Source organism: Candidozyma auris, chromosome 1 (assembly GCF_003013715.1).
Source record: "Candidozyma auris chromosome 1, complete sequence".
NCBI lineage: Eukaryota > Fungi > Ascomycota > Pichiomycetes > Serinales > Metschnikowiaceae > Candidozyma > Candidozyma auris.
The window spans coordinates 1037371-1062805 of record NC_072812.1 but is presented as its reverse complement, the minus strand read 5'-3'; the positions used below and the strand labels follow the sequence as shown (position 1 = coordinate 1062805).

Below are 25435 nucleotides of genomic sequence, written 5' to 3'. Positions count from 1 at the left end.
CCGTAACAATGTTATTTACCTCTCGATAGACGAACTAAAACCATCGTAGTGACCTATTCTATTTCTTCCCACTCATTAACTGCGTCAACAATTGGGAACTAGATGACTGACTTGCCGCTGAGTTGGGGTGCTGAGAGCCTTCAACTTGAGATTTACCAAACAAACCCGGGGGTGGTGGAGTGGAAGTTCTACTTCTTTCGCTCATTCTCAACTGATTGAGTTGAGCAGAAAGCTGTGAAGGAGTCTGCTGCTGCTGCTTACCTTGCTGCACAGCCTGCTGTTGAAGTTGTTGTAATAAGAGTAATTGTTGTTGCTGATGCAAGACCGGATCAGAAACTTGCAGCACTTGAGTCTGTAAATTCGGCTGTGAGGCTTGCCCTGAAACCTGCTGCTGCAAGTGTTGGTCTGCCTGGTGCAAGCGAGATGGGTTGAAGTTTGGAGTTTGTCCTTGCTGTTGAGCAACTTGAGCCTGCTGCTGTAATTGAGCTTGTTGATGCAAATATTGTTGTTGCTGACTGATTGGATGATTTTGGTAAGCCAAATGATACTTCTTGATTGGCCTTAACAAAAATTGCTCGATGATCAGACGACAAAGAATCTTCTCCTCTTCAACTGTGCAAGAATTGTTTGCGTAAGATTCATTAAAATGGAAAAGTGGCAAAAGATTCGACTTTTCTGTCAAGTCGTCAAAGTGCACTTTCAATTTTTGATTCGATGAAGCAAGTTGCTTCAATCTCTCTGCTGTGTCTTCAGCAAATGAAACTGCCGTGTTGTCATCGATATCCACATCGTCCGGCAAAAGTTGACCATCTTTGTTTGACTTGCCCTTTGACTTCTGCTTGACATCTTTCTTTTGCTTTTGCTCCTTAAAAATCTCACCTAACGATGGGAATGCTGCTGTATTAGTCATTGGTGCGTTGTTATTAACCTGAGGTGAAGCATGTGCAGATTCTGTCCCCAGAGCTTTTGCCCAATGAGCTGTGACTGGCAAGGTGGCATTAGAGCCAGCAGCTGCAAGACCTGTAGAAGGAGCCACTCCTGATGAGGATGTAGCTGTGTGAGCCAAGTTTGGAGTGGTGCTAGATTGAAATGCTTGGTGATGACTGTTGGGATGGTTGTGATGGTCGTCATTTTCGTTTCCCTCGTCATCCGCGTGGTGATGATGACCTCCACGGGAACCACTCATGCCCATCTTGATTCCTTGTTGTGTCAGCAAATCCTTTCTCGTGTACAGATCTGCCTCCTCACCCGGTTCATGCAAAAACATGCAATTTGGATTTGCGCATGGATGGCCTCTAAGGTACGACAGGCAATACTTCGTGGTTCCATGAGCAGCTCTAAGGACTCTGCCATCGCATAAGGAGCCATCGAGTTCTGCAATACACCTGGATGCGTCTTCCTTTCGGGCAAAGGTCACGTAGACTACTATGCTCTGTGACCCTGATGTGCCTGAAGAAGTAACAGGTACGTTACCACCACCGCCAGGAGTTTTCTTATTGATGACAATCTTCGTGATCTTGCCGTATTGACCAAAGTATTTGTCAGAGCGTAACACAGAATGCAAGTCTTCTGGTGCACACGGAGGACTCAACCCGGTCACGTAGACCAAATTTTTCTGAACAACACGGAGCCCAGCCAAGTGCTTCTTCGACGCGATTTCCAGCTCCTTCTTTTCTTTCTCTCTCTGCTTTTTCTCACGCTCTCTCTTCTCTCTTTTGAGCTGCTGCATCTTGTATTCCTCTGCTGTCAAGGTCTTGTACTCGACACTTTCATCATCATAGAGCCTACGACAGCCTGGACATCTTCCGTTTAGCTCTGGGTTCTGGCGAATGTTGTTATAACAGAACTGACAGATTTGGTATCCACAAGGGCATGGTCTGAAGTTTTTGTCTGAAATGTCCATTTCTTCCACGCATAATGGGCTAACGGTTAGTAACACGGATCACAACAGCAGGTAATAGATGATGTACATACCAGTACTCCACCTCCTCATCAGAGATGAACGAGTCTTCGAGAGCCACCATCGTTGCTTTGATTAATGCTGATAGAGTTTACGCCTTAGCTTACTACAAGGCAGCTTTTGTGTGCGACACTTACAACGATCACGTGAGCAGTTTCCTGATTCTCTAACATATCGGGCTTCAAAGACATTGTATGTTGTACCATGGCTTTCGAAACGAGCTACATAAGCTACAAATAGCCTTAGAATCTACACATGGTCAATTAAGGGAAAGATCAAGCGGTGTCTTCTCTGCTTAGCCTTTCGGAGGTACGGGTGTTTATGGTGATACTGCTGCCTCCAGCACGACCTGATCGATGAATCCCAAATTAGCAACTCTGGTTTTAACAATGGCGTTTATTGTTGAATTGTGGGACTCTATTTTCACCCCTGGCACAACACCAGCGCTTATGAAGGCCACTCATGCCTCGTTTATATTGCTTTTGCTATCCCTTTCGTGGTTGATATACGTGACAAGATCCATCCACTATATAAACTTACTGATCATTGCACTTCTTCTATACGGATCTGTTCTTTGGTTTGTTAAGGAGTTAAAACAGGCTAAACTTAAGAGCAATGAGGAGCTCCAAAAGGAAACAGCACAAAATGAGAATGTGGAAACCCTGGAGAAAAGCGAAGGTGATGGTGCCGAGGCAACCAGTCGTCAAAGCAATCCTGCCAGGAAGAGAAAAGTGTAAATAGTCAAAAGAATCCCAGAGGAAGCTGTCTCAGCTCAATATTTGCTCGTTGATCCTGTGATTCTTCGAGATATACGCATCGAGCGTGGCTGACAAAGAGTACAGTATAACCTGGCCAACGCATCTTCGAGGAGTCACGTAATAGTATACTACGTATTTAAATCGAATGTGAACGCTTGAAGCATATTTAACCCTAGGCATAGTTCATCACGTGCTGTTAGATTTCAAAAGTTCATCAAACCTCACTTTCCTCACATAAAGCAATGAGCTTCAGGTACGGCTTGCAGACCTACCTCTCCAACCCTAACCAGCCTCTTGTTCTATTTTATGATGATCGCTTCGTTATTATGAAAGACCGATACCCAAAAGCATTGAGACACTACCTCGTTCTTCCGCGGAGCAAGCCGCTCACTTTCAAGCATCCAGTAGATGGACTAGCGGACCCCACAGTATATAATCAAGCTGAGGAATACGTGGAGAAGGCAAAAGACATGATAATAGAGGATCTTGTGAAGGAAGGGTTTATAGAAGAAGATCCATGCGTCAAAGAGACATTTAAAAACACCTTCATCAGAGCAGGCATCCACAAGGTGCCGTCGATGGCCAACTTGCACATTCATGTCATAACTCAAGACTTTCACCTGGACCGCATGAAGAACAAGAGACACTACAACTCATTTACTACGCCTTTCTTCGTTGAATTCAGCGATTTGAAGCCTTCTTCCGAGAATTATCTCGGTTCTGGGACCGATTCCGAGTCTGACAGCGATGGTCTGATGGAGGGACTGATTCAGGGTCTCTTGATGAGAAGACCGAAGAAAGCTCAGAAGCTAAGGCCTTCCCGGAAGCTAGATTACGAGGATTCAGAGCTGTTGCTCAAGTCGTCCCCACTAGTTTGCGTCTACTGCGGGAAGAATCTCGGCAACCACTTTAAAGCGTTGAAACAACACTTGGACAGGGAATTCTGCAAGAAGTTCAGCATCCCAGGTTGAGCTCGTGCGATAAGCTCTCGTAAAGTTGATCCGAGTGGCCAACTTGGCCGTTTCGGGAGAGTAAGTCCGGGAATCTCCAACGCTCAGACCCCCTTTACTCAATTGCGCAGGCGTTCCACAAAAAAGCCACTTCTTTCATTTACGTAGTATCGTGATCTTTAGGCTCGCTCAGCCAATGGTATTTGAGGACTGCAGAGCTGTTGCTCTACGTGGGGGCCTCCTGAAGATAGGCTGCATCCAGAAAGCGGCTGAGGGGATTTTTTTATCCGGCCAAGTCGTATCGCTCAACTTGTAGGGCACCCACAGCTTAGCAAGGTGTATGCGCGTAATTGCATCGGCTTAATCACCGTGTGCTTTCAAGGATTTTTTGGGTGTTGGGGAAATTAAGTCGTTCTTGTGGTATTTTCATTTGGGTTCATCTGGGGGTGCGTGAAATTGGTAAAGGCGCCTTGCATCCTCAAACCACAAGTGTAAGGTTCAGCGGCACTACGAAGACAGTTTTCCGCAGAGATCGTAAGATGTAACCAGAGAATCAAATTGAATTGCACGTGTGGTGAAGACTGTATTTGACAGGGCTTTGTTGAGAGGAGCGATTCGCAGTTTTTCCTTCGGTCTGGCTCCCCGTATGACATATTAAATGGGGTGCAACGCACCTTCTGTGGGGAATGCATTTAGACGTACAGTTGGTGATCGAAGAACAACACTGAAAAGAAAACTCGAGACCAACGATATGACCAGTGCACCCAAGTGGAGTTGCTCGAGACCTTAAAATTGTGCTAAACATAATGGTTCTGTGATTGGTAAAACGGTTCAATGAGGGCTTGTCGAAGTTGCTGGGCGTCGGATAAACTTGAGAAATTTCGTGGCTGCGATGCGTCTCCGGCGTAAAGTTGTTCCGCCTACGCATCCCCACCCACAGACTCCACTTCTTCTTGCACTAAAAAATTGGAAATGATGCATTTTGGCCGCCTACTGGCGGCCTGCTGGCCGCCTATTCTACGACGGGTGCCAGACGTCCCCCAAGCTTTGCCTGCATTGCGTGTGGGGTTTTTCCGGGCATGAAACACGGCTATATAAGACACGACGGGCATCTTATTATTCCTCTACTTTTTTTTTCATCAACTTTACACAATGAGCATCTTCGAAGGAAAGGAGATCAAGGATGTATCCTCTGACGAGGTGGAAGTCCGCAACGATACCTACAACAAGATTGATGCCTCCGAATTGGGGGAGAACTTCGACTTCACGAAAGATTTTGAGGAGTTGGAACTCTTAGCTCAACAACCTGTTGGTAACTCGTTAGTGGACCGCTTGTTGTCTTTGGAATTTAAGCTCAACTTCAAGAACAAAAAACACATGGTGTACCTTCTTGGCGCCTTTGCTGCTTTTGCCGGTCTTTTGTCCGGTGTGGACCAGTCTATCATCTCTGGTGCCTCTATTGGTATGCGTAAAGATTTGTCCCTTACCCTGCACGAGCAATCGCTCATTTCCTCCCTCATGCCCTTGGGTGCAATGGCTGGTTCCATGATTATGACCCCTTTGAATGAGTGGTTTGGAAGAAAACTCTCCTTGATCATTTCGTGTATTTGGTACACTATTGGTGCTGCCTTGTGCGCGGCTGCTCAAGATCACCACCTCATGTATGCTGGTAGATTCATGTTGGGTATCGGTGTCGGTATAGAAGGCGGTTGTGTTGGTATCTACATCTCAGAATCGGTGCCTGCTAATGTCAGAGGTAGCATTGTGTCTATGTACCAGTTCAACATTGCCTTAGGTGAAGTCTTGGGATATGCCATTGCAGCAATGTTCTATTCTGTTAAGGGCGGGTGGAGATTCATGGTGGGCTCTTCTTTGGTATTCTCGACTATTTTGTTCATTGGTTTGTTCTTTTTGCCTGAGTCGCCCCGTTGGTTGGTCCATAAGAACAGAGTGGGTCAGGCTTACGAAGTGTGGACTCGTTTGAGAGATGTCAGCGACAATAAGAATAAATTGGAGTTCTTGGAAATGAGACATGCTGCTGACCAAGAGCACGAAAGACACCACAAGGTCTCAAAAGTTAAGATCGTCACCGATTTGTTTGGCATCGCAAGAAACAGAAGAGCCCTCTTTTACGCTGTCATGATGGTCACCTTGGGTCAGTTGACTGGTATCAACGCTATTATGTACTATATGTCCACTTTGATGGCCGGTATTGGTTTCGACGAAAAGAACTCCGTGTTTATGTCTCTTGTGGGTGGAGGTGCCTTGCTTATTGGTACCATTCCAGCCATTTTGTGGATGGACCGTTTTGGTAGAAGAGTGTGGGGTTACAACATTATTGGTTTCTTCGTCGGCTTAATATTGGTCGGTGTTGGCTACCTTTTCGATGTCAAGACGCACAAAGCCGAGGCCGAGGGTATCTATTTGACTGGTATTATTGTCTACAACTTGTTCTTCGGCGCATACTCCACATTGACATGGGTTGTTCCATCTGAATCCTTTGACTTGGAGACCAGATCTTTGGGTATGACCATTTGTTCCACTTTCCTTTACTTGTGGTCCTTCACAGTCACATACAACTTCACCAAGATGAAAGAGGCCTTCACTTACACCGGCTTGACTCTTGGATTCTACGGTGGTATTGCATTTATTGGTTTGATCTACCAAGTTTTGTTCATGCCTGAGACGAAGGACAAGACTTTGGAGGAAATTGACGACTTGTTCAACATGTCGCCATTTGCTCTTGCAAGACAAAACATAAAGAACTTGAAGAACGGCAAATTATGATTGATCAGGAAATTCATAGGAATAAATCAATAATCATTCGAATCTGTTAGCTGAGAGTGTTCTCAGGTCTTATGTACCTCTACCTGCTGTACCCCAGGTACTTTCCCGGCCATGTGGGAACTACGTGCACTACCCAGATGAGTATAAATGAAGAATTTTCATATGAGATTACTAATTAGTTAAGTTACATTAGCACGATATAGTTAGATACATTCTGTGAAGATAATTAGTATGTCATACTTTACGGAATATGATTCTGTATCTAAGGACAGGCTCAACCAGGAGCCAAATCTGTGGTGATGGTGCACGGGTGTGGCGCATCCTCCAGAATATAAGATGGTCTATCTCATCTCGTCTACCCACGATGATTCACCGGATATTGGGAAACATTTACTTACTGTCGGCTGAAGATGTTGAAGGCGCAGTAAATCTATTTCAAGACTATGGAATCACGCATGTGATATCAGTCTTAGGAGGACCACTTCCGTCTAGCCTCGGTGAGAACTACGAACATCTTCAGATTGAAGTGCCTGACTTGGAGACTGCCGATATACTTCAATATCTTCCCACAACTAATGAATTTATAGACAAGGCTTTGTCAGCTGAGTCAAAAGGGCCTGGCACCAGACATCTGGGGGCAGTATTGGTCCACTGCGCTCAAGGTGTTTCAAGATCAGTAACGGTTATCATGGCATATTTGATGTTCAAGTACAAATTGCTGCTTGAGCAAGCATTGCACGCGGTGAAAAGGCGCTCGGAGTCTGCACAGCCTAATGATGGTTTTATAAGACAGTTAAAGCTCTTCAAAGAGTCCAACTTCACGGTCGACAAGCTGTCTTCTGCTTACAGACAGCACCTTGTCGAGATTAACTTACAGGACGACCCCAGTGGACAATCTCTTATGACACTTGGGCTCTTCAAAGAAAGCAACAAGGAGAAAGGACAAGGAAATTATCATCTCAGATGTAAGAGGTGTCGCCAAGTTCTCGCCAACCAGGGTGACATAGAGAGCCATGACATACCAGACACCGAATCCAGGCAATCGCAGTTCATTAAGACTGCTCCTAATTCTCGCCGCATAATATCAGTAACAAACGCCTCCAAGACTTGCTCGCATTATTTCCTCGATGAGCCAGTTGACTGGATGAGACCGGAACTCGATAAACAGGAAATTGAGGGCAAGTTTTCTTGTCCCAAGTGCAACCATAAGGTCGGGGGTTATAGCTGGAAAGGCTCAAGGTGTTCATGTGGAAAATGGATGATCCCAGCTTTGCACTTGCAAGCAGCCAAAGTAGACGAAATGATTATTCGCTAGTCATCTTCAATCACCATTTCCACATCCGAAGGTTCACAGTTGATCACATTAGCAGATATCTCAGTTGTACCAGGTGTGGTCGATGTCTGTATGGCAATTCCGCTAGACACAAGTTGAGTATCAGATTCATGGGATTGGAAAGCCATACTTCGAGCTCGGGTTCCATTGACCATTGCGTCATCATCCTCTGAAAGGTCAGATGAGGCTTCGAAACTCCTTGATGCATCTCCGTCCTCAATATTCGCATCCAAATCATGCTCAGTTCCAGGCTGAGGTATCACAGATGGCGCATCCTGGTAGATAGAAGTAGATACGTTGACGTTCAGGTTTTCAGCTTGAGCAACGTTGCAATCGTCATCTTCCACATCCTGAGATTCGTAGTCTAGCTGTGCCATTGTTTTGTTAACGCCAATAGGTGCCAAGGTATAGTAGCCGGTTCTTCTTATCAGTCGTAGCTTGTCTAACTTGATAGCCATTGCAGGCGTTAGTAACGGTACAGAATGACCCAGCCGTTGGGAGTCACCAAATTCTTCATAAAGAGCGCTTGGCCCAGCAGCATCTGGCAAGTATGAAGCCAAATGTGAAGCAGCTGGGACATTCCAGCTTTGGGAGCCTGCTTGAGGGCTGCTTACTCGTTCAAGAGACGGGTTGGTATTAATACCTTGATGATCCATTGTTAAGTGAACTGGCTGTGTACGATTTCGACCTTCCCATTCATCGTACATGTCTACTGTGAACGCCGCCTGGCCAAACATTTTAGCAGCTATATTTTAGCGTCGTGAACTGTCTGACTGGTTTATTCAGCTGAAGTGAGCTCAAGTCGGGCTATTGATTGTAGAAGTCTTTGATGCGAACACTCTACCTCCACTTTATATATGGTGCATAGAATCGCGAATGGTAGACAAGGTCCTTCTGGATACATGGATGCAAAGAGGAAACTAGAAAGAATACCACTCAAAATTTCACAAAAGCTTTTTGGCCCATTTGAGGTACTCCATTTGGTATCTCAAACTTTCAAGTAGTTTGATTTTGGTAATTTGGCTTGAAAACAAAATGACTGCGAAATATAAATCTTCACTTATACAATTCTTACCAGCATTACGTTGAGCCAATTGGCAACAGCATCTCAAATATAGAGCAGGAAAAGATAGCATTTCGGTCTACAACATAATAGTACCCTCAGTGGTATCCCTTTATCTATAAAATCTTAGTCGCATCATTCCTCGTCTGTCAAGACGAACTCGTCTAGAATCTCCTCCCTGGTGGCCCTCATGGGCCATGCAAATTGGTCTCCAGCACCTAACAACATTACAGTACATCCATAACAGACATCCAAGCTGTCTCCAGAGACATGGCTTTTGCCAATCACTTTTGCGTAGTCCTCTGCCAATTCCACCTCTGCTTCCGTTTCAAGAGGAGCGGCTGCATTGACAGTGATAGACTTGAGCCACTGCTTTGGATTCGTGTAAATATCAGCCTGGCAAATGCGACATTTGGCAGTAATCTCACACTTTGGAGCGCCTAGTTTCTCTGCGGTCTTGACGACAGTAGACGCTGTGGAGGCGTATCCATTGGCACCAAGGTCATCGAAGTACTTTGTCGAAAGAGCTTGAACGGTCATATTCTTAGCAATTGATGTACCCTTTGAAGTCTCCACATGGAATTGTTTTAAGCCATCCGTCAAGCTCAAGACAGCCTCTACCTCTGCAAACAAAATGTCTCTGAATGGAAATATGATATGGAATTCATTGCCCTCGTAAGAAATCGAGCGATCAGCAATCGCCTCATGGATTTCAACACCTCTTCCCTTGACGGTCATGGAGAGAATTTCACTGGCTAGCCTGGTCATGCTGTGTCCTAGTAGGATTGTGTTGCAGCGTAGTTGGATTGCACTTTGGATGATCAAGTCGTGGTATATGAGCTGAAGAAGATCAGCTCTAGAAGAATTTGTTCGGCAGCTTTCGAGAAGAAGCAGCACCGTTAAGGAGTTCCCAAGCTGTTGCTGCTTGCTCAATACATCAAACTCTGCGCTGACCTGGATACGCTGTAGACTCCTCTTATCTAAAAGAAACATCTCTGGATCAATAATTCTGTAATGAACTGTAACAGGATCATAACGCAGCAAAAGCTCGTGCATAATCAGCTCTGCCTCAGCTTTGGATGGCCCGTTTTCTTCAAGTATATGTAGCACTACCAACTCGAAGCCTTGCTTACCCTTGTGTGCTAGGTTCTGTTCCCGCAAAAGCGACGCCACCATATCCAAAAGAACCAAAGAGGAGGTACCAAATGACAACGGTAGAAGAACCTTTTGTGTTCCCAACTTTTCAGCAACAGCACCATACTTTACTTTATACCGCTCATTGAGCATCAGCTTCCTCTGCTTGCCTCGCACGAACCACACAAAACAGTCCAGGCAGAAAGCGTCTCTCCTTGAGATCAACACAGCATTTTTCTCACTACACCTTTTGCATAGAGTGTCTGAGTTCAGTAGATACTGAACCGGCGCTGTGGACATGATGTGCTCTTCTCTTGAAGGTTGAAGATGTAGTAGGAGATGGCATCGAGCTTGGTGCCCGTGCAGGATAGTTTATGGCTGCAAAAGGGCAGAACAAAGCAAAAGCCAGATATGGGTCCAACTTTTGAGTTAAATCAAATCAGACAACTATGATCAAATAATGGCTGTTTCAACCTGAATCATAAGACAATATGTCCCTTTACAGGTTCCCTTCAACATGCTTTTTAAATTCTCTTCTGAATTGGACAAGTGCCGATGAAAAACTGGCCATAAACGTGAATTAATGATACTAGAGGTTTGAATGTCTTTTAAATAGCTCTAGTCTGGTGTTTCTCGGGTTTGTCTCTTTAAGTCTCATTTTAAGGTTATTAGGGCTTTCTCAGTGAAATGGTGGTAGTAAATGTGTCAAATGTACAGAGTATGAAAACGCAAAAGAAGTAATGGGGTTTGCAAAAGTTGACCAAGGTTGAAAATTACTGCATTTAGTCATATCTCTTCGGTGTTAATATCATCAATCCTTCGACCACCTTTGTGATTCTCCCATACCAGAATTGTGCATCAACATGACATACTTCACTTCGTAACGTAAAAGAATACCAACGCAATGCCTAACACCCGAAAAAGTGAACCTTAAAAAATCTAAAGATTTACCAAACCCTCAACTATTCATTTTTCTTACATCGATCTCCAAATTTCAAATTCTCATTTTGGATAACTTACACTCTGCACTGGAATAGTCACTCTTCAACGTTCCTCCGCCACAGCGGCTGTGGCAGTAAACTGCAGCTGGCCAAAACGATACAAGCGACCGTGTAAGGAGGTACTGCATGCAATACGAGACACATCCAGTTCGGGCCCCAAATTTTTTTGATATTCAAGAATTATATCGTCAATTTGCAGCAATCTCTTACTACGTTCTTCATGTATAGAAGGAGTCTCTCGTTCCCAGGCTTTGCTACTGTGAGAGGACAAGACCAACCCCTGGCGTGTCTGCAGGTCGGCTTCTATTCTATAACGTCAAGGTGCGTTTTACCTGAACAGTATAGCCACTTCTGTGGCAGATCAATTCCTGTCGCGGGGACGGAATCTTGATATAAATAGGAACCGGTCCGCTGTTGTTTCGAGACCTCTTCAAATATTTCTTTTCTCGCTAATTTCTTGAAGTATGTCTGCTAACGAATTTTACTCTTCGGGCCAGCAAGGCCAGAGATCCGACAACAACTACCAGTCGACTCAGAACAGTCAACAAGAACACGAAGGCGGTGACAGGGGCCTTTTGGCTACCATTGGTGGTGCTGCCGCTGGAGGATACGGTGGTGGCAAGATTGCGGGGCACCACTCGACTTTGGGCAAGATTGGCGGTGCCATAGTCGGTGCCATTGGTGCCAACAAGCTTGAGGACAAGTGGGAAGAGAGAAAGGAAGAGAAGAAGCATGAACAGAATCACGGTGGAGGACATGGGGGCTACGGAAGAAACGACAACTATGGTCCTCCAGGTGGCCGTAATGATTATGGCCGCAATGACTATGGCCGTAACGACTATGGCCGCAATGAATATGGCCGCAACGACTTTGGCGGACCTGGCGGCCCAGGAGGTCCCCAGCACGGTCGTCGTGATGACTATGGAGGCCGTGATAACTACGGCGGACGTGACAATTACGGTGGACGTGACAACTATGGCGGTCGTGACAACTACAACCAAGGAGGCAGATGGTGATGACGCCGCTGCTGGCTGTGTTTTACGAGTAGGGAGCAAAATCCAATGCATTGATGCACTATATGTACACGTAGAGATTTGCGATGATTGCACAGGTGGGACAAGTCGTACAAGGATCCGTGGAGAAGCTGCGAGAGAATTGGGTGCAAATCTAGGTCTTCCGCAGAAATGCCTTGTACAGGACTGCCATCACCTTGAAACGAAACACCCATACATCCTTAATATTGTTGAAGTTTCGTCACTAGCCTCATCCATCATCTGGGGAAATGGCCGAAGACAAGATTTCCGAGGTTGCCCGCACGGACAAAGTCGAGAAGGATAAATCTCAAGTAGACTTCACCAAGGGTTCTGTCTCTGAGTATAAATTTTATCCGGACAACCCAGAGAATCATCGGCACAAGTACCGCTGGGCAGCTAAAGAGCCTTCAAAATATTACGATCCTTGCGAAGAAAGTCGCCAAGCTTCAATCAGTTGTGTTTTGCGCAATCAGGAAGACAAATCTGTGTGTCAAGATTTCTTTGACGCCTACAGGGAATGTCAGAAGGATTTTTTCAGGAAACGTCGTGAAGATAGAATGGCAGGTAAGGCGGGATGGGGCAAGTGGTAGTTGCTCAGGCAAAGTCGGCACGGGCCTGCCCGCCACCTGACAGATATGAATTCGTGAAATTCCGCTTCCACTTCCCATACATCATTGTAGGCGTGTGCATGAGGTAAGGATCCTCGAGACACTTCCAGTGCATTTGACGAGTGTATCTTCTTCTTGAGATAAAGGCATCATCTTCATCGCTGTCAGAACTACTCCCGCCTCTGCCACCATTTGCATCGCATGAGCCGGCATACTTATAGTCAAGGTACAGCCTTGTGTTTTGCATTTCTAAGCGGCCAGTCTTTCTATTGATGGAACAGACAAAGACAGCCTCTCGAGCTTCCTCAGGAAGGGCTTCTCTAGCAAGCTTTGCATACTTCGAGATGAGGACTTTCTTATTTTCCTCCTTGATGTTATCGAGGAAGCGGTAGAATACCTCATCCAAGGTGCTCGAAACGTCAACACGTATTGTAAATAGAACGTAGTTTAACTGAACATTAAGAAGGCATGAATCGTCATATGTGAAGTGCTCACATAGCTTTTCGCAGAGCTTTGACTCCCACTCAAGCAAAAAGAATGATTTGGGGAGATCATATCTAGGCTCATGCTCAAACCTCTCCGCAAGGTCCCACATGGCCTTCCTGAATTTGTCCTTGTACATCGGTATATCATCGGTGACGAAGTCAAACTCTCTTGTGACTTCATATATCAGTTCTTTGAATTGGTGAGTGAATTCTAAGGTGAGCTCTTGTTCATGCCTTGTGTACTTGTCAAATTCTCGGAGACGTTTCTCAATAAATATCAAATAATTCATGAAGAAGTTCTCTGAAAAATTGCTAAATGGACGAATGCGGAGCCACTCAAGAAGCTGCAACTTTACCTGTTCATTGCGAACTCTTGAATGGTGGTACGATGCATTGGTCGATGATTTGTTCGCGTTGTATTTGGTTTGTGGTAGGAACCGAAGGTCATTCTTATCGAAGTCAACAATTTCACCATGGAATGGGATTTTCAAAGATTTTTGAAGACAGGAAGTTATATTATCCTCGTCCTTTCCATTAACCGACAGACTCAACATGAACACATCGTTGAGGAGAGCTGCCTTCATCTGAATCACCTTGTTCGTGCAATTCAACATGAATTGTGATCTGATGCCTCCACAAAGGTAGGAAATAAGGTTGGAAAGAAGCGGGAAGTCATCTTGCGCAGATCCATCGTTGTTAATATCAAGATAACCATGTAGAAGTTTCTTCTCATTATCAACATGAGAAAAATTCATATTGAGGACATCTGAAGCCCGCTTCGAGTGGCAGTCTATATTAGGACCCAATGTGAAACTCGATCCACTACTCAAGAAGGTGCACGGAAGACCACTCAAGATACTATACTTTTCATCTCTGGTAAGCAAGTTTTCATCGATATGATCTCCCACCATTACGCTTGAAAAAACGTGAGCTTTAGAGAACGAAGAATCTTTTATTCTCCTTCTCTTTCTCGAGCTACGCTCATCATTGTCGTGCCTTCGCTTGTTTCGGTGTTTGCGTGCAACTCTTTCCCGATTATTGATCGAATAAATGATATCGTGATACTTATTAGACGAGTCCTCCTTTGTGGTGTAGTGATACTTGTAGCGTTTGGTTCTGTGCGGGAGAAGATCAACAGAACACAAACGTTTGACATGAGATATTCTGCTTCCCACACCTTTTACACTTTGGTGGTCCGGCCATAGTTTTCCTGCCCTTCTCTGACAAAGAAACTTGTCCATATGAGCATCTAGGTTTGACTTACGTGACAGATGGCGTAGTGTACCCCAACGGCGAAGAACGGGGTTTCTTTTTCCGAAGGGAAAGCGGGCACCTGAGTTGAAGATTGGGGATTTGCCAGGGTATTGAGGGCACGCCCGAATTATCTTGATAGCCTCTTCGAACTCGGTATGGTATGCCTTAGCGACCTCCTCTGACGACTTCTGTGTAGAATCTGGATCCCGACGCTTCACTCTGATGGCATTCTGCCGCCTCAATGGAACGCCGCCCGTGACCCGATTCAGGTCAGGGGTGATTATGAGTGTGTTTCTGTTGGCGGGGTTTTGGCGAGCGGACGATAGTAGGAGACGCTGGGCCAGCTGCATGCTATCCAAAAGATTATTTCTTGCTTCAATGTGAGCGATCTCACTGCTTGAGCGCCCCGCCCTTTCGTCTTCATCGCTGTCACTCCTGCTAGTATCACTCTCACTATTGCTCTCCTCATCGGAGTCATGAGCCTCTGCGTCAACTTCGTGATCTGAAGGCTCCTCAAACTCACCATCTTCGTCAGAGCTCCAGTGCGGAGAGCTACTTGCATCTTGGTTATCGTCATTCTCGCTATCCATGGTATCCAGATGTAAGTAGAGAGGAGACTGAACACGCAACGAGGTAGCAGCAGAGCTTGGACTAGACACAGGTTGAGCTAAAGAAGGGGTGGAAGTCACAGCATTGCTTCCCCTTGATCCAACGTTCGACGATGTGGCCCTAGGAGAATTCTCGTCCAAGTCTATATCCAAATCCATCTCCTCTTCGAGATCTGGAATCACCAAGAAGCGCACAGGGGAAGACAAATTCCGTAATTCTGGGGGAAGATGTGTAGTTCTTATCATGCTGTGGTCAAGAAGATCAGAACGTCGATAGTGCTCTTCGAGCAGCGTTAACATAGACAGTCGATTCGGGGGCCTATTCAGGGTGGCCAGGTTGCGGCGGCGCTGTTCCTCCGTGTATTCACTTAACAAGTTGGCCAGCACCTCGTTCATGTGGTTGAAGAAATCACGAGACATCAAGTGACGTAGCCCAAAGAGCTGGGGAATGTTTACTCTCTCAGGCACGTCGTTCTCTGGGGAGGTAGGAGGAGGCATGAGTGACGAGGCAAGGATCTGCCAACAGCACTAGAAAAATAGGTTGTGTGAAATGGAGTTTTAATTGATAATAAGTATTCCCAAAGCCTTTGATGTTTTGCCGGAAAAGTGTTGTATGTGAAATGTAAGGATGGTCAGTGTGATTAATATAGTGTTGCCCCAGGGTCCCAGTGAGGTTACTGCACATTCAGAGCAGTAGACAAGGAGTTAAGCCAGTACTGAGGGAAGGTGCAAAGTGAAATAAGAAATAAGGAAGCGGTTTGTGTGAGATCCTAAAAATTGGAATTTCTTTGAGTCCTATTCAGTATCTAATTGTTGATGACCGAATCGACTTGTGGAGGACATTTGTGGTTAGTAATAGAGTATATAGATATGGACTATGGAGTGTGTGCGAGAAAGAAGACAATACTACAATAGTTGGAAGGTGATGAACATGGATGTTATGGGCAAAAGGCTCTGGTTCAGACTTATCATGATTCAACTGATAGTGAAGATCCCTGTTGACTCAAGTTGCAACTCCTTTTGAAACGGCTGCAAAAGCCGAGTACAACTTGACAGCTTTAAATCACGAGCAATCTGTATCGACAATGCCCTTTGAATTGACGAATTACCCTCTTAAGTAGATCAGACTCCATTGCCACTAATCTCATGCTTTTGCTTTTGTAACCGTTGGATCGGTGTCTTGTGCAACCATGTCCTGATCGTTCCCAAGCTTCTTGAGCTTCAAATCGACAGCAAAGTGCTCTATAAGATCCGAGCTCTCAATAAGTGCCCAATCTGGTACATGATCTGATTTCTCTTGACACTCGTGTTCGTGAGCGTCTTCGGCGCCATACTCCTCGGACTCAGACTTAATCTTCAGGTACGGGTTTCGGAAGGCGTCAAAGACAAATTCCTTTTGGGTGTCACTCCTGGACTTTGAAGCCGAGGTCCGAGGCCGAATCACTGATTTCATATCGAAGATTGGAAACGACTTTATGTTGTACATAAGAGGTGGAAGTTGTGAACTTACTGTTTTCGCAGCCAGGCATCATATGCGCCAAAAGCTGCCATTACTTTCTCATACAGTTTACTAACATGACGTGATATTATATAGCGATTTGAACGATGAGGTGTAAAATAGAACGTTCAAGAGCTCAATGTGTGCCCAATTCCTTCAAATTTGAAGAATACCACCTTAGAAGTGCTCCCACACTGGCTTACTGTGGTCTGCGAGGGAATTTCCACACTCACTGCCTTTTCTATGAGAGATGAAGCCACTACTCGTACGATCAAATCAAGTAGATGTCCATCAAAATAGCACATTTCCATTAACTATTCTCGTTGCATTTCTAGAAGTAGCACTGCAACACTTTACTACCTACTGGCAACCTGCACACAGGAAAACCAATCAAACAGTTTTCATTTCTCACTGTGTTGGTAGGTCACAACCAGCCCTAAGGAATGTCGACTTCGATTTTTCGTACCATAAAGAATATCTATGCCTCTGGTATTAAGAGAGCTGCTTGGCAGATCCAGCACCACAACGATACCAAGAGAGGTTGGTTAGTTGGAATCGACGACTGGGGTAACAAGTACTACGAGACCGATGTGCCAGAGGAAATCCACTTGAGAACAAGATGGGTCGAGTACAACGACTGGGATGTCGACATCTCCAAAGTTGAGCCAGGTTGGCACTACTGGTTGGGATACGGTACCAACACCCCACCAAATAAGTTACCCAAAGATCAACAAGCATCCAGGGCATACCCCTTGGAGAAGCACAAGGAGAACCTCACAAATACTCCAGGCGCTTTTGTCACATATAACACTGCCAAGCCTAAGCATCAGAGCTGGGCTCCAGAGGTGAGAGAGAGGGTGTAAGTGTTCGGGTTCTGTTCGATATCGAGATGTAGAATTATCAATATATTGCATTAATGTGAAGGGTGTAGATCGACGAAGTATTGTTGGAAGCACAGCGTAAGCAAGAGATGATGAACTCTACAGCGACACTCGGACTGTTCATTCTCAGTTGCCTATGACATGAGCATGTTTCACCACAGAGGAGTCATTGAAGGTCTCTTCTCAAAAAACCTTTTGTTGCTGCAAGGCAATTTTGTGAAACCGAATGTATAGCAATTTAAGATACTCACATTGCACATTGTCAAGCCATTCAAGGAAATCAACTACGTTTTTAGCGGTTCACCTCTGTAGCGCACATTTCGCAGCCATTTCTCCACTCCGAATCAACTTGTCAATACACAATCCTGGCTTAGAAGAAGTTTTGTTCATCTGTCATGAACATCGTTACTCTTTTAATCGAGCAAATACTTTTGCTTCTTTAGGCATCTTCACAAACTTCTGGTGTGGCCTTTGTAGAGGCAGCCTCATCTGATGAGCATCTTGAAATTTTCCGTCTCGTATAGCCTTTTCCCCATACTTCCTAGTTGTTGCAATTCCCCACAAAATGAGTGGCTCTGGCAAACTCCCCAACATCGCTACTGACGCTGTTCTTAAACAGTCGGTGCCAATCCCGGACGACTTTGAAAAAGTCCAGGGTATGGACTTTTCCCAGGACTATGCCTACAACTCCAGAGCCACCGACTTGATCGCTTCCATGCGTAACATGGGATTCCAAGCGCTGTCTGTGGCGTCTGCCTGCGACATTATCAACGAAATGAATTCATGGAGAGGGAAGTTTAAGGATGAGTTGCCTGAACATGAGCGTGGAGGTGAGTTTGACGACGAAGGTCGCCAGAAGGCTACAATCTTCATGGGATTCACCTCTAACTTGATTTCCTCGGGACTCAGAGAAACCTTGAGATACTTGGTCCAACACAAGAAAGTGTCGGCGATTGTGGCCTCCGCTGGTGGTGTAGAGGAGGATTTGATCAAGTGCTTGGCTCCAACTTACATGGGCGACTTTGCATTGCCAGGCAGGTCCTTGAGAGACCAAGGGCTTAACAGAATTGGCAATTTGCTAGTTCCGAACGATAATTATTGTAAGTTTGAGGAGTGGATAGTGCCTGTTTTGGACAAAGTTTTGCAAGAGCAGGAGGAGGCCATGGAGAAGTTGGGTAAAGATGGGTTGAACGCAGACTCTGCTGCCATCTGGACTCCTTCCAAGTTGATCGACCGTCTTGGTAAAGAGATAAACGATGAGCTGTCTGTGTTGTACTGGGCCCACAAAAACAAGATCCCTATCTTCTGTCCCGCCATTACTGATGGCTCCATTGGAGACATGTTGTTTTTCCACACCTTCAAGGCAAGCCCGCAACAATTGCGTTTGGACATTGTTGCTGACATTCGTAAGATCAACTCCATGTCCATGGAAGCCTCTCGCGCCGGTATGCTTATTTTGGGTGGTGGTTTGGTCAAGCACCATATCTGTAATGCTTGTCTCATGAGAAACGGTGCAGACTGGGCAGTTTACATCAACACGGGACAAGAATTCGATGGTTCTGACGCTGGTGCCAGACCAGACGAGGCGATCAGCTGGGGTAAAATCAAGGCTGAGGCCAAACTGGTAAAGGTCTACGCTGATGTGACTGTGGTGTGGCCGTTGATTGTGGCTGCGACTTTTGCAGCCAAGAGACCATAAAAACGGTACTTCTACGGATATAGAAATGTAGATAACGAGTCAACGAGACGTTAAGTTTAAGAGGTGAATATTGGAGCTTTGGTTCGCTGGAGTTCCGCCAGTGTGAAATATGACTGTTTTGATGTACCTGGCGCGGTAATCTACTCCACATCCTGTTAGTGCTACTCACGACAAGCGGAAGTGAGGAGATGACGCTGAGAACAAGAGATGCTTTTGCGCTCTTGAGTGTAACTGAAGAATCACTGGGTACCCGCTCCAAAGTGGTCACAAAAAACGCCAAAGAGAACTGCGAGATGTATGCTAGGAACTACGTCGATTTCACTTACCTCAATCCCACTGTGTGGCATGTCACCAGGCATTTTGGCGAAGCGCTCAAGAAAGCTGGGTTTCAGTACCTCCCTGAGAAAGAACTGTGGGCGGGTATCGAGCCGGGAAAGTACTATACGACAAGGAGTGGCTCGTCTTTGGTAGCTTTCGCTATCGGGGAAGATTGGGTTCCAGAGATTGGAATTGGGGCTATTGGCTCACATATTGATGCATTGGCAACTTCAGTTAAGCCAATTTCATTAAAGGATAATAAGGACGGTTATAATCTTTTAGGGGTTGCTCCCTACGCTGGGGCATTGAGCTCTCAGTGGTGGGATAGGGATTTGGGAATTGGCGGAAGAGTCTTGGTCAAGATTGACGGGAAGGTGAAGTACGTATACGTGGACTCTACTCCTCAGCCAGTGGCTAGGATTTCAACCTTGGCCCCACATTTCGGCACTCCTGCAAATGGTCCTTTCAATAAGGAAACGCAGACTGTTCCAATCATTGGGTATGGCGGCAGTGAAGAGGAACCGACTGAAGACGAAAAGAAGTCTCCTCTTTACGGGAAGCATTCCCTAAAATTGTTGCGCTATGTTGCTCATAGAATTGGGTACCGAGTAGAGGATATGTTGCAATGGGACTTACAACTCTATGATGTGCAGAGAGGCGCCGTCGGTGGTTTGGATAATGAGTTCTTGTTTGCGCCTAGAATTGACGACAGGGTGTGTTCGTATGCTGCCATTCATGCATTGATAGAAGCGGCAGCCGCAAAAAAAAATCTCAAATGATTCTTTTGCCATTGTCGGCTTGTTTGACAATGAGGAAGTCGGATCTGGGACCAGGCAGGGAGCTCAAGGCCGTTTGTTTCTGAGTGTGGTAGAGAGGGTGATTGCTTCTTCTTACTACAACCCAGGAGACTTGGACGCCACTGATCAAGTAAAAGTTGCCTTTGCCAATTCCATCATTTTATCCGCGGACGTCACTCACTTATTCAATCCAAATTTCCCTGATGTCTACCTTGAACATCATAAACCAGTTCCAAACAAGGGTATGACGGTTGCTTTAGACCCTAACGGCCATATGGCCACAGATTCAAAGGGGTTGGCTCTTATTGAGCAGATCGCCAAAAAAAACGGCGACGAACTTCAATATTTCCAGATCAGAAACGATTCTCGCTCTGGAGGTACAATTGGTCCATATCTCTCCGTACAGACTGGTTCTCGTACTATTGACTTGGGTATCCCACAGTTATCGATGCATTCAATTAGGGCTGCCATCGGATCCAAAGACATTGGTCTAGCGGTAAATTTTTTTAAAGGCTTTTTCAAACACTGGAGGTCTACTTACGACGCTTTTGTGCAAGACTGATTACTTGGCTAAAACGCTCCAAGTTTCATTACAACAGTGGATCAAGTTAAGAATTTCGCAGTCGTTATTATCCTATAACAACGGCTGCAAGGGCGCCAAAGAGGATAAGTGCAGATATGATAGTCTCGGCATGGAATGCCACGGACCGCGCTATATGAATTGAGTCTAGCTATTTTCCCTTATCCACACTATTCCTTCCGTTGAGCGCTTCTTGATAATACCAACTTTGCAGTAGACTTTCCTCTTTTGGGGCGGCTGGTTTCAGAGCTCGGCCCTGCACACAATCTCTCACACCATACAAGGAGTATGTGTCTTCCTGACCAAACTGTGTAAACCAACAGACCATTGAAGATGAGTATGTAACGAGAAATGGGTCATATAAGGGATTGTGTGACTCATTAAGGGTACGAGCTTCTCGCTTAGCCTCCCATTGACTCCCTTTCGTGATTCTTTATACTAACACGCAGCACCTCCTAAAAAGATGTCACTCGAAGAGTTCATCTCTGATGATTGTATGTTTAATCTATAAATCTGGAGAATTCTATGCAGATGCAAAGCTTCTCTTTTCAGAATCCTATATACTAACAAGCAGCTTATGGCGGATCCTGGGCAGATGACGAGATCGATATCGCGTCAATCTCCGTACCAATAGAGAAGTATAAGTCACACGGAATGTCTGATAGTCAAGGCGGGTTTTACAGGTCGGGCAACTATGGCCAATCGAGGTTTTCTACCGACCAAGGCCCTCCATACATTGTGAAACTTCTTCATCTTCCAGTTTCCTGCGATGATGCATTTATCGATGACCTCTTCTCATCGAGATATACAAGGAAGGTGAAAGCCAAGATTGTGTATGATCCCAGCTCAAACCCTTTGGAGACTGGCGTTGTCAAAAAAGTGCTTTTGTTGAATTGGAGTCCTTCAGTGACCAGAGTAAGGTTGTCAATTGGCAAGACTTGTATTATAAAGGTAACCGCAGAGTGGTTATTGAGTACGCAGACTACAATGATTTCCAGAATTGTATGAAGTTCAATCAAGAACATGACAGAGAATTGCGTCGTATAGAAAGGGAGTTTCTCGCTAATAAAACTAGAGGCGGCTTCGATGGTAGACGCTCATCGCACGGCGCACATATCCCCGGCTTGGGTATTCTTGGGGAATTGGAAGATCTACGGCAACCTGCCCGCGATAGTCTGCGTTTCGGCTCAGCTGGAAGACGAACTTCGTTTGGTTCTGGCCCAAGCCACGCAAGATCACCTCCATCTAGGTTCACATCTATGCATACGGCAACTCCGAAAGAGGTGGAGCCCATCCATACGACTCACGCAACCCCACAATTGGCACCACCAAAGCCCAAGCCAAATCCTTTTGGTAATGCCAAGCCAGTGGATATAGTGGCAAAGGAGCATGAACTTGATAAGAAGATTGTGGTGATTAACCCGACGACAGTAAAAACTCTTGGGTCCGACTCGGAGGAATCTCTGGACAACAAAAAGAAAGACTCGAATGGTACACCAAGCTCAAGCACATCAAAAGCAAGTGAACCCCCGGCGACTACGGGGTCAAATGCGTTGGCGCCCGCGCCAATACCGTCATCGATTTACGGACAAAAACAGAGCCTCGCTGACATACTTAGCTCGAAGTCTGACCCGGATATTACAGGCAAGAATTCAAAACTCAAGAAGTCAGCAAGCAGTACGCCTAAGCCTCAGGGAAAGCCAGTAATATTAAAGAAGAAACCTTCCACCGTTTCTTCGCCAGCGCATCAAAAAGAGCTTGAGAGACTCAGTAGCCCAGAGGCGGTTGCTTTGGAGACAAAGAACGAAATCCATTCTGAGCCAAACTTAGGGAGTCTTAAGATTCAGGATGGGACAATGAAATCTGTTGAAATTCTGCGATCAGCATCCAAACCCTCCGAAGAAAAGCAAGACCAGGTTTCCACTGAGAGCTCTTCCGATAGAAAGAATTATGGGCAGAAACCGGATAGCGATTTATCTGATGAAAAGGCGACAAGAACCCCATCAAAAACATCGGGTTCGAGTAGAGAGAACTCAAAAGAGTCTGGTGAAAGGAGAAGAAGGTCCCTGAGAACAAAGCGTGGATCCGTCTCTGAACTGACAGAAAAACGCGAAATGGAAGAGGGAAGACGTATCCGTGAGCAGCAGCATCTCACTGAACGTAATAAATCCTTCTCATCTCAACATCGTCCTGACTTTAAGAAGCATCTCAATGAAATCACCCTGGTTTCGGAAGATAAGGAGAAGTTACCACACTCTGCATTTAGGAGCCGTGGTCGTGGTAGAGGTGGACACGATTTTGGACCAAGGGGTTTCTCTTCCCATAGGCGAAGATCGTCAGATGGCGGCTTTAAGGGGAGAATGCCGAAGGAGTTGAGCGACGGTGTCAATGAGCCAAGGACAGAGAAGTCTGAACACAATGGCAATGAGAACAAAATGCTCGACACTTCAACTACAACAGAAACAAAGGAGGTTGATGGGGAAATTAAGAAAGAGGAAGACAAGATTGCTCGTGGATCTTCTCGCAGAGGTAGGGGCCGTGGCAGGGGTCGCGGTTACAGAGGAAGAGGAAATCGAGGAGGTAGAGGGAGCTCTGATAGAGTAAACGGGGTAGCTTCTTCAGAAGAATCCAAACCACCTGCTGCTGAATCTCGGCCTGCGGCGAGTGCATGATTAATGAAAAATATTTAATGTGAATACGAATAAATAATACAAATATAACAAAATCGTGAAAAATATGCCTTTGCGTAGGTTAATGAGATCCATGGGGCCTCTTCGCTCTGAGCTAGGTGTTCAATATGCCACTGTCTCTCAAGGAGTTTTCCAATATCGTCTCCTTCACAGCAGCAAACACAAGCTGAATGTTAGATGTATCAGTGGCTTGTGTTACGTGCGGGTAGATATTAAGACCAGATCGGTTCACCTGGGTGAATCTCCATAATATATACTTGACAGCTTTGTTGATGTTATCGCCGCCGTTGTAGTCGGGGAAATAATTTTCCAAAGGAGAAAATGGCAATTTTTTGGCGAAAACGTCGATTTTGTTGAGAAATAGAACAATGGATGTTCTGGAAAACCACCGAGAATTGACTACGGAATCGAATAAGGTCAAGGATTCCTCCAACCTGTTCTGCGAGTCTTCCTCTAGTAGAGCTTGGTCATATTCAGAAAGTGCAACACAGAAGATTATTAAGGTAACATTGTCAAAGCAGTGGATCCACTTCTTCCGCTCAGATCTCTGTCCACCAACATCGAACATATGCATGTTGACTCCACTCATTTGGAAACGGAAATCGAAGATACCAGATGTCTTCTTTCGCGTGCGCAAGATATCAGCCTGAGTGGGGATATAATCGGCAGCAGCAATTCTTTCAACATTGCTGAGCATGTAGTCAGTGGAATCAATAAGGTAAAATTTGCCTTGCTCGCGCTCCATGAAAGCCCGAACTTCAGGGAAGCTGTACACTGTCTTTATTTTTGCAGCCACAGACGGGTTGAATTGTTCATCGGAGCTGACCGAGACCTCGTAGTCTAGGATCTCGTTAAGATCTTCGTAGCGTAAAATGTGCTTGCGCAGGCCCTCGGCACCGTTGATGTTGGCAGCCAATGCTTCCTCGGCGGTGCCCTTATCGGCGATCAAGTCCGGTTGAAGATCAATGATTGCATTCACCACGTTCTTGACGCAATCCAACACATTTTTGAAAACAAATGGCTTGTATTCGTACAACTCTTCCTCGGAAAACCCATTCTTGTGTAAGATCTTCATTTGCTTCACAATGGTGGACTTCCCGCTTTCACCCGAGCCCAAAAGCAACACCTTCACCTCCTTGTCGTTTGCTGGTGATATGATGCCGTTTGCAGTTTGTGAAGACAGCTGGCGAGACTGAGCATTGGAGGTCGGAGCCAGCCCCGGCCTTAGACTCTGGGTGTTGCCAGCAGCTAGTGTCTGTTGCAAGGATTCTTCCTTGTGAGGCCCTTGGCCGTGTCGAACCTGGCCATTGCTTTTTTCCAGCCCAGTGACGGATGAGTCTGCTAGTTTGTTCTTGGTTCTCTGATCCACCGCTTGTTGCTGCTTATTCCGCTTGTCACTGGAGTCCACTGCTGGGTTTGAGGGAGGGTCTTTGGAGGCGCACAAGCCCATACTTAGAATTAGCTATTATGGAGGTTGTCAATTGAGAAAAGTGGAGGTGTTGGGGCGCTGACAACAATTTGTGCCTTGGAAAAAGCACTTTCACTTTGTTTCACGTGGTGAAAGGAGGTAGTTTGAGGTGTTTTAAGTTAGCGGCTTTCTAGGTTTACTGTCGCGCACTCCGGGGTCAGTCCTTGCTTTGGGGAGGAAAGCGGCCAAACCACACTGAAGATGTGAATCTGAATCCAAAGACAAAAAAAAAGAAAAGAAATGAATAAAGTAAAAGAGTTTGAACCTGAGAGAAATTTCAAGCATAACAGATACTCTGGTAGGTTTGACCAATTAAATCGTTTCTATTGATACAATCTATGTGTTTCCAATGGCTTGCTGGTGCTCCCTGGTGATGGCTGCGCAAAGGGAAATCTGCAAGGTGGGATACCACCTATTCGTCGTGACTTACACACTGCGGTGAAGCATGGACATGCTTCTTTTGTGGCTTTTTATCAAGGCTGGGTCTCATAAACATTAGGGATCTAGAGAGTAGGTATCATGCTGTGGG

At 45.6% G+C, this 25435-nt stretch overlaps 14 protein-coding genes across 14 annotated transcripts; 8 read left to right on the top strand and 6 right to left on the bottom strand. All coding sequences in view use genetic code 12, as the record gives it.

Annotated features, from left to right (window-relative positions):
- Positions 1 to 58: 58 nt before the first annotated feature.
- NOT4 (CCR4-NOT core ubiquitin-protein ligase subunit MOT2) lies at positions 59 to 2024 on the bottom strand (the record flags this gene model as incomplete). Its single annotated transcript, XM_029034718.2, has 2 exons — positions 59 to 1922; positions 1975 to 2024. The coding sequence occupies 2 exons, from the start codon at positions 2022 to 2024 to the stop codon at positions 59 to 61; spliced, it is 1914 nt and encodes a 637-aa protein (XP_028889960.1).
- A 325-nt stretch (positions 2025 to 2349) lies between these two features.
- CJI96_0000492 (uncharacterized protein) lies at positions 2350 to 2697 on the top strand (the record flags this gene model as incomplete). Its single annotated transcript, XM_029034717.2, has 1 exon — positions 2350 to 2697. The coding sequence occupies one exon, from the start codon at positions 2350 to 2352 to the stop codon at positions 2695 to 2697; it is 348 nt and encodes a 115-aa protein (XP_028889959.2).
- Positions 2698 to 2960: 263 nt separating this feature from the next.
- On the top strand, positions 2961 to 3689 carry CJI96_0000491 (DNA 5'-adenosine monophosphate hydrolase; the record flags this gene model as incomplete). Its single annotated transcript, XM_029034716.2, has 1 exon — positions 2961 to 3689. One exon carries the CDS (start codon positions 2961 to 2963, stop codon positions 3687 to 3689), a length of 729 nt encoding a protein of 242 aa, XP_028889958.2.
- Positions 3690 to 4820: 1131 nt separating this feature from the next.
- On the top strand, positions 4821 to 6455 carry HXT5 (Hxt5p; the record flags this gene model as incomplete). Its single annotated transcript, XM_029034715.2, has 1 exon — positions 4821 to 6455. One exon carries the CDS (start codon positions 4821 to 4823, stop codon positions 6453 to 6455), a length of 1635 nt encoding a protein of 544 aa, XP_028889957.2.
- A 1311-nt stretch (positions 6456 to 7766) lies between these two features.
- On the bottom strand, positions 7767 to 8525 carry CJI96_0000489 (uncharacterized protein; the record flags this gene model as incomplete). The annotated part of the gene is made up of 1 exon (XM_029034714.2): positions 7767 to 8525. One exon carries the CDS (start codon positions 8523 to 8525, stop codon positions 7767 to 7769), a length of 759 nt encoding a protein of 252 aa, XP_028889956.2.
- Positions 8526 to 8986: 461 nt separating this feature from the next.
- Positions 8987 to 10285, bottom strand: NCS2 (Ncs2p; the record flags this gene model as incomplete). The annotated part of the gene is made up of 1 exon (XM_029034713.2): positions 8987 to 10285. The coding sequence occupies one exon, from the start codon at positions 10283 to 10285 to the stop codon at positions 8987 to 8989; it is 1299 nt and encodes a 432-aa protein (XP_028889955.2).
- Positions 10286 to 11450: 1165 nt separating this feature from the next.
- RCT1 (Rct1p) lies at positions 11451 to 12002 on the top strand (the record flags this gene model as incomplete). Its single annotated transcript, XM_029034712.1, has 1 exon — positions 11451 to 12002. One exon carries the CDS (start codon positions 11451 to 11453, stop codon positions 12000 to 12002), a length of 552 nt encoding a protein of 183 aa, XP_028889954.1.
- Positions 12003 to 12614: 612 nt separating this feature from the next.
- CJI96_0000486 (uncharacterized protein) lies at positions 12615 to 15473 on the bottom strand (the record flags this gene model as incomplete). The annotated part of the gene is made up of 1 exon (XM_029034710.2): positions 12615 to 15473. One exon carries the CDS (start codon positions 15471 to 15473, stop codon positions 12615 to 12617), a length of 2859 nt encoding a protein of 952 aa, XP_028889952.2.
- A 646-nt stretch (positions 15474 to 16119) lies between these two features.
- CJI96_0000485 (uncharacterized protein) lies at positions 16120 to 16461 on the bottom strand (the record flags this gene model as incomplete). The annotated part of the gene is made up of 1 exon (XM_029034709.1): positions 16120 to 16461. The coding sequence occupies one exon, from the start codon at positions 16459 to 16461 to the stop codon at positions 16120 to 16122; it is 342 nt and encodes a 113-aa protein (XP_028889951.1).
- Positions 16462 to 16916: 455 nt separating this feature from the next.
- On the top strand, positions 16917 to 17336 carry CJI96_0000484 (uncharacterized protein; the record flags this gene model as incomplete). The annotated part of the gene is made up of 1 exon (XM_029034708.1): positions 16917 to 17336. The coding sequence occupies one exon, from the start codon at positions 16917 to 16919 to the stop codon at positions 17334 to 17336; it is 420 nt and encodes a 139-aa protein (XP_028889950.1).
- A 583-nt stretch (positions 17337 to 17919) lies between these two features.
- CJI96_0000483 (deoxyhypusine synthase) lies at positions 17920 to 19053 on the top strand (the record flags this gene model as incomplete). Its single annotated transcript, XM_029034707.2, has 1 exon — positions 17920 to 19053. The coding sequence occupies one exon, from the start codon at positions 17920 to 17922 to the stop codon at positions 19051 to 19053; it is 1134 nt and encodes a 377-aa protein (XP_028889949.2).
- A 188-nt stretch (positions 19054 to 19241) lies between these two features.
- On the top strand, positions 19242 to 20730 carry LAP41 (metalloaminopeptidase APE1; the record flags this gene model as incomplete). Its single annotated transcript, XM_054702025.1, has 2 exons — positions 19242 to 20084; positions 20128 to 20730. The coding sequence occupies 2 exons, from the start codon at positions 19242 to 19244 to the stop codon at positions 20728 to 20730; spliced, it is 1446 nt and encodes a 481-aa protein (XP_054558000.1).
- Positions 20731 to 21081: 351 nt separating this feature from the next.
- CJI96_0000481 (uncharacterized protein) lies at positions 21082 to 23420 on the top strand (the record flags this gene model as incomplete). Its single annotated transcript, XM_054702024.1, has 4 exons — positions 21082 to 21085; positions 21198 to 21242; positions 21323 to 21668; positions 21710 to 23420. The coding sequence occupies 4 exons, from the start codon at positions 21082 to 21084 to the stop codon at positions 23418 to 23420; spliced, it is 2106 nt and encodes a 701-aa protein (XP_054557999.1).
- Positions 23421 to 23532: 112 nt separating this feature from the next.
- Positions 23533 to 24888, bottom strand: GPA2 (guanine nucleotide-binding protein subunit alpha; the record flags this gene model as incomplete). Its single annotated transcript, XM_029034704.2, has 1 exon — positions 23533 to 24888. One exon carries the CDS (start codon positions 24886 to 24888, stop codon positions 23533 to 23535), a length of 1356 nt encoding a protein of 451 aa, XP_028889946.1.
- Between the last annotated feature and the right edge of the window lie 547 nt (positions 24889 to 25435).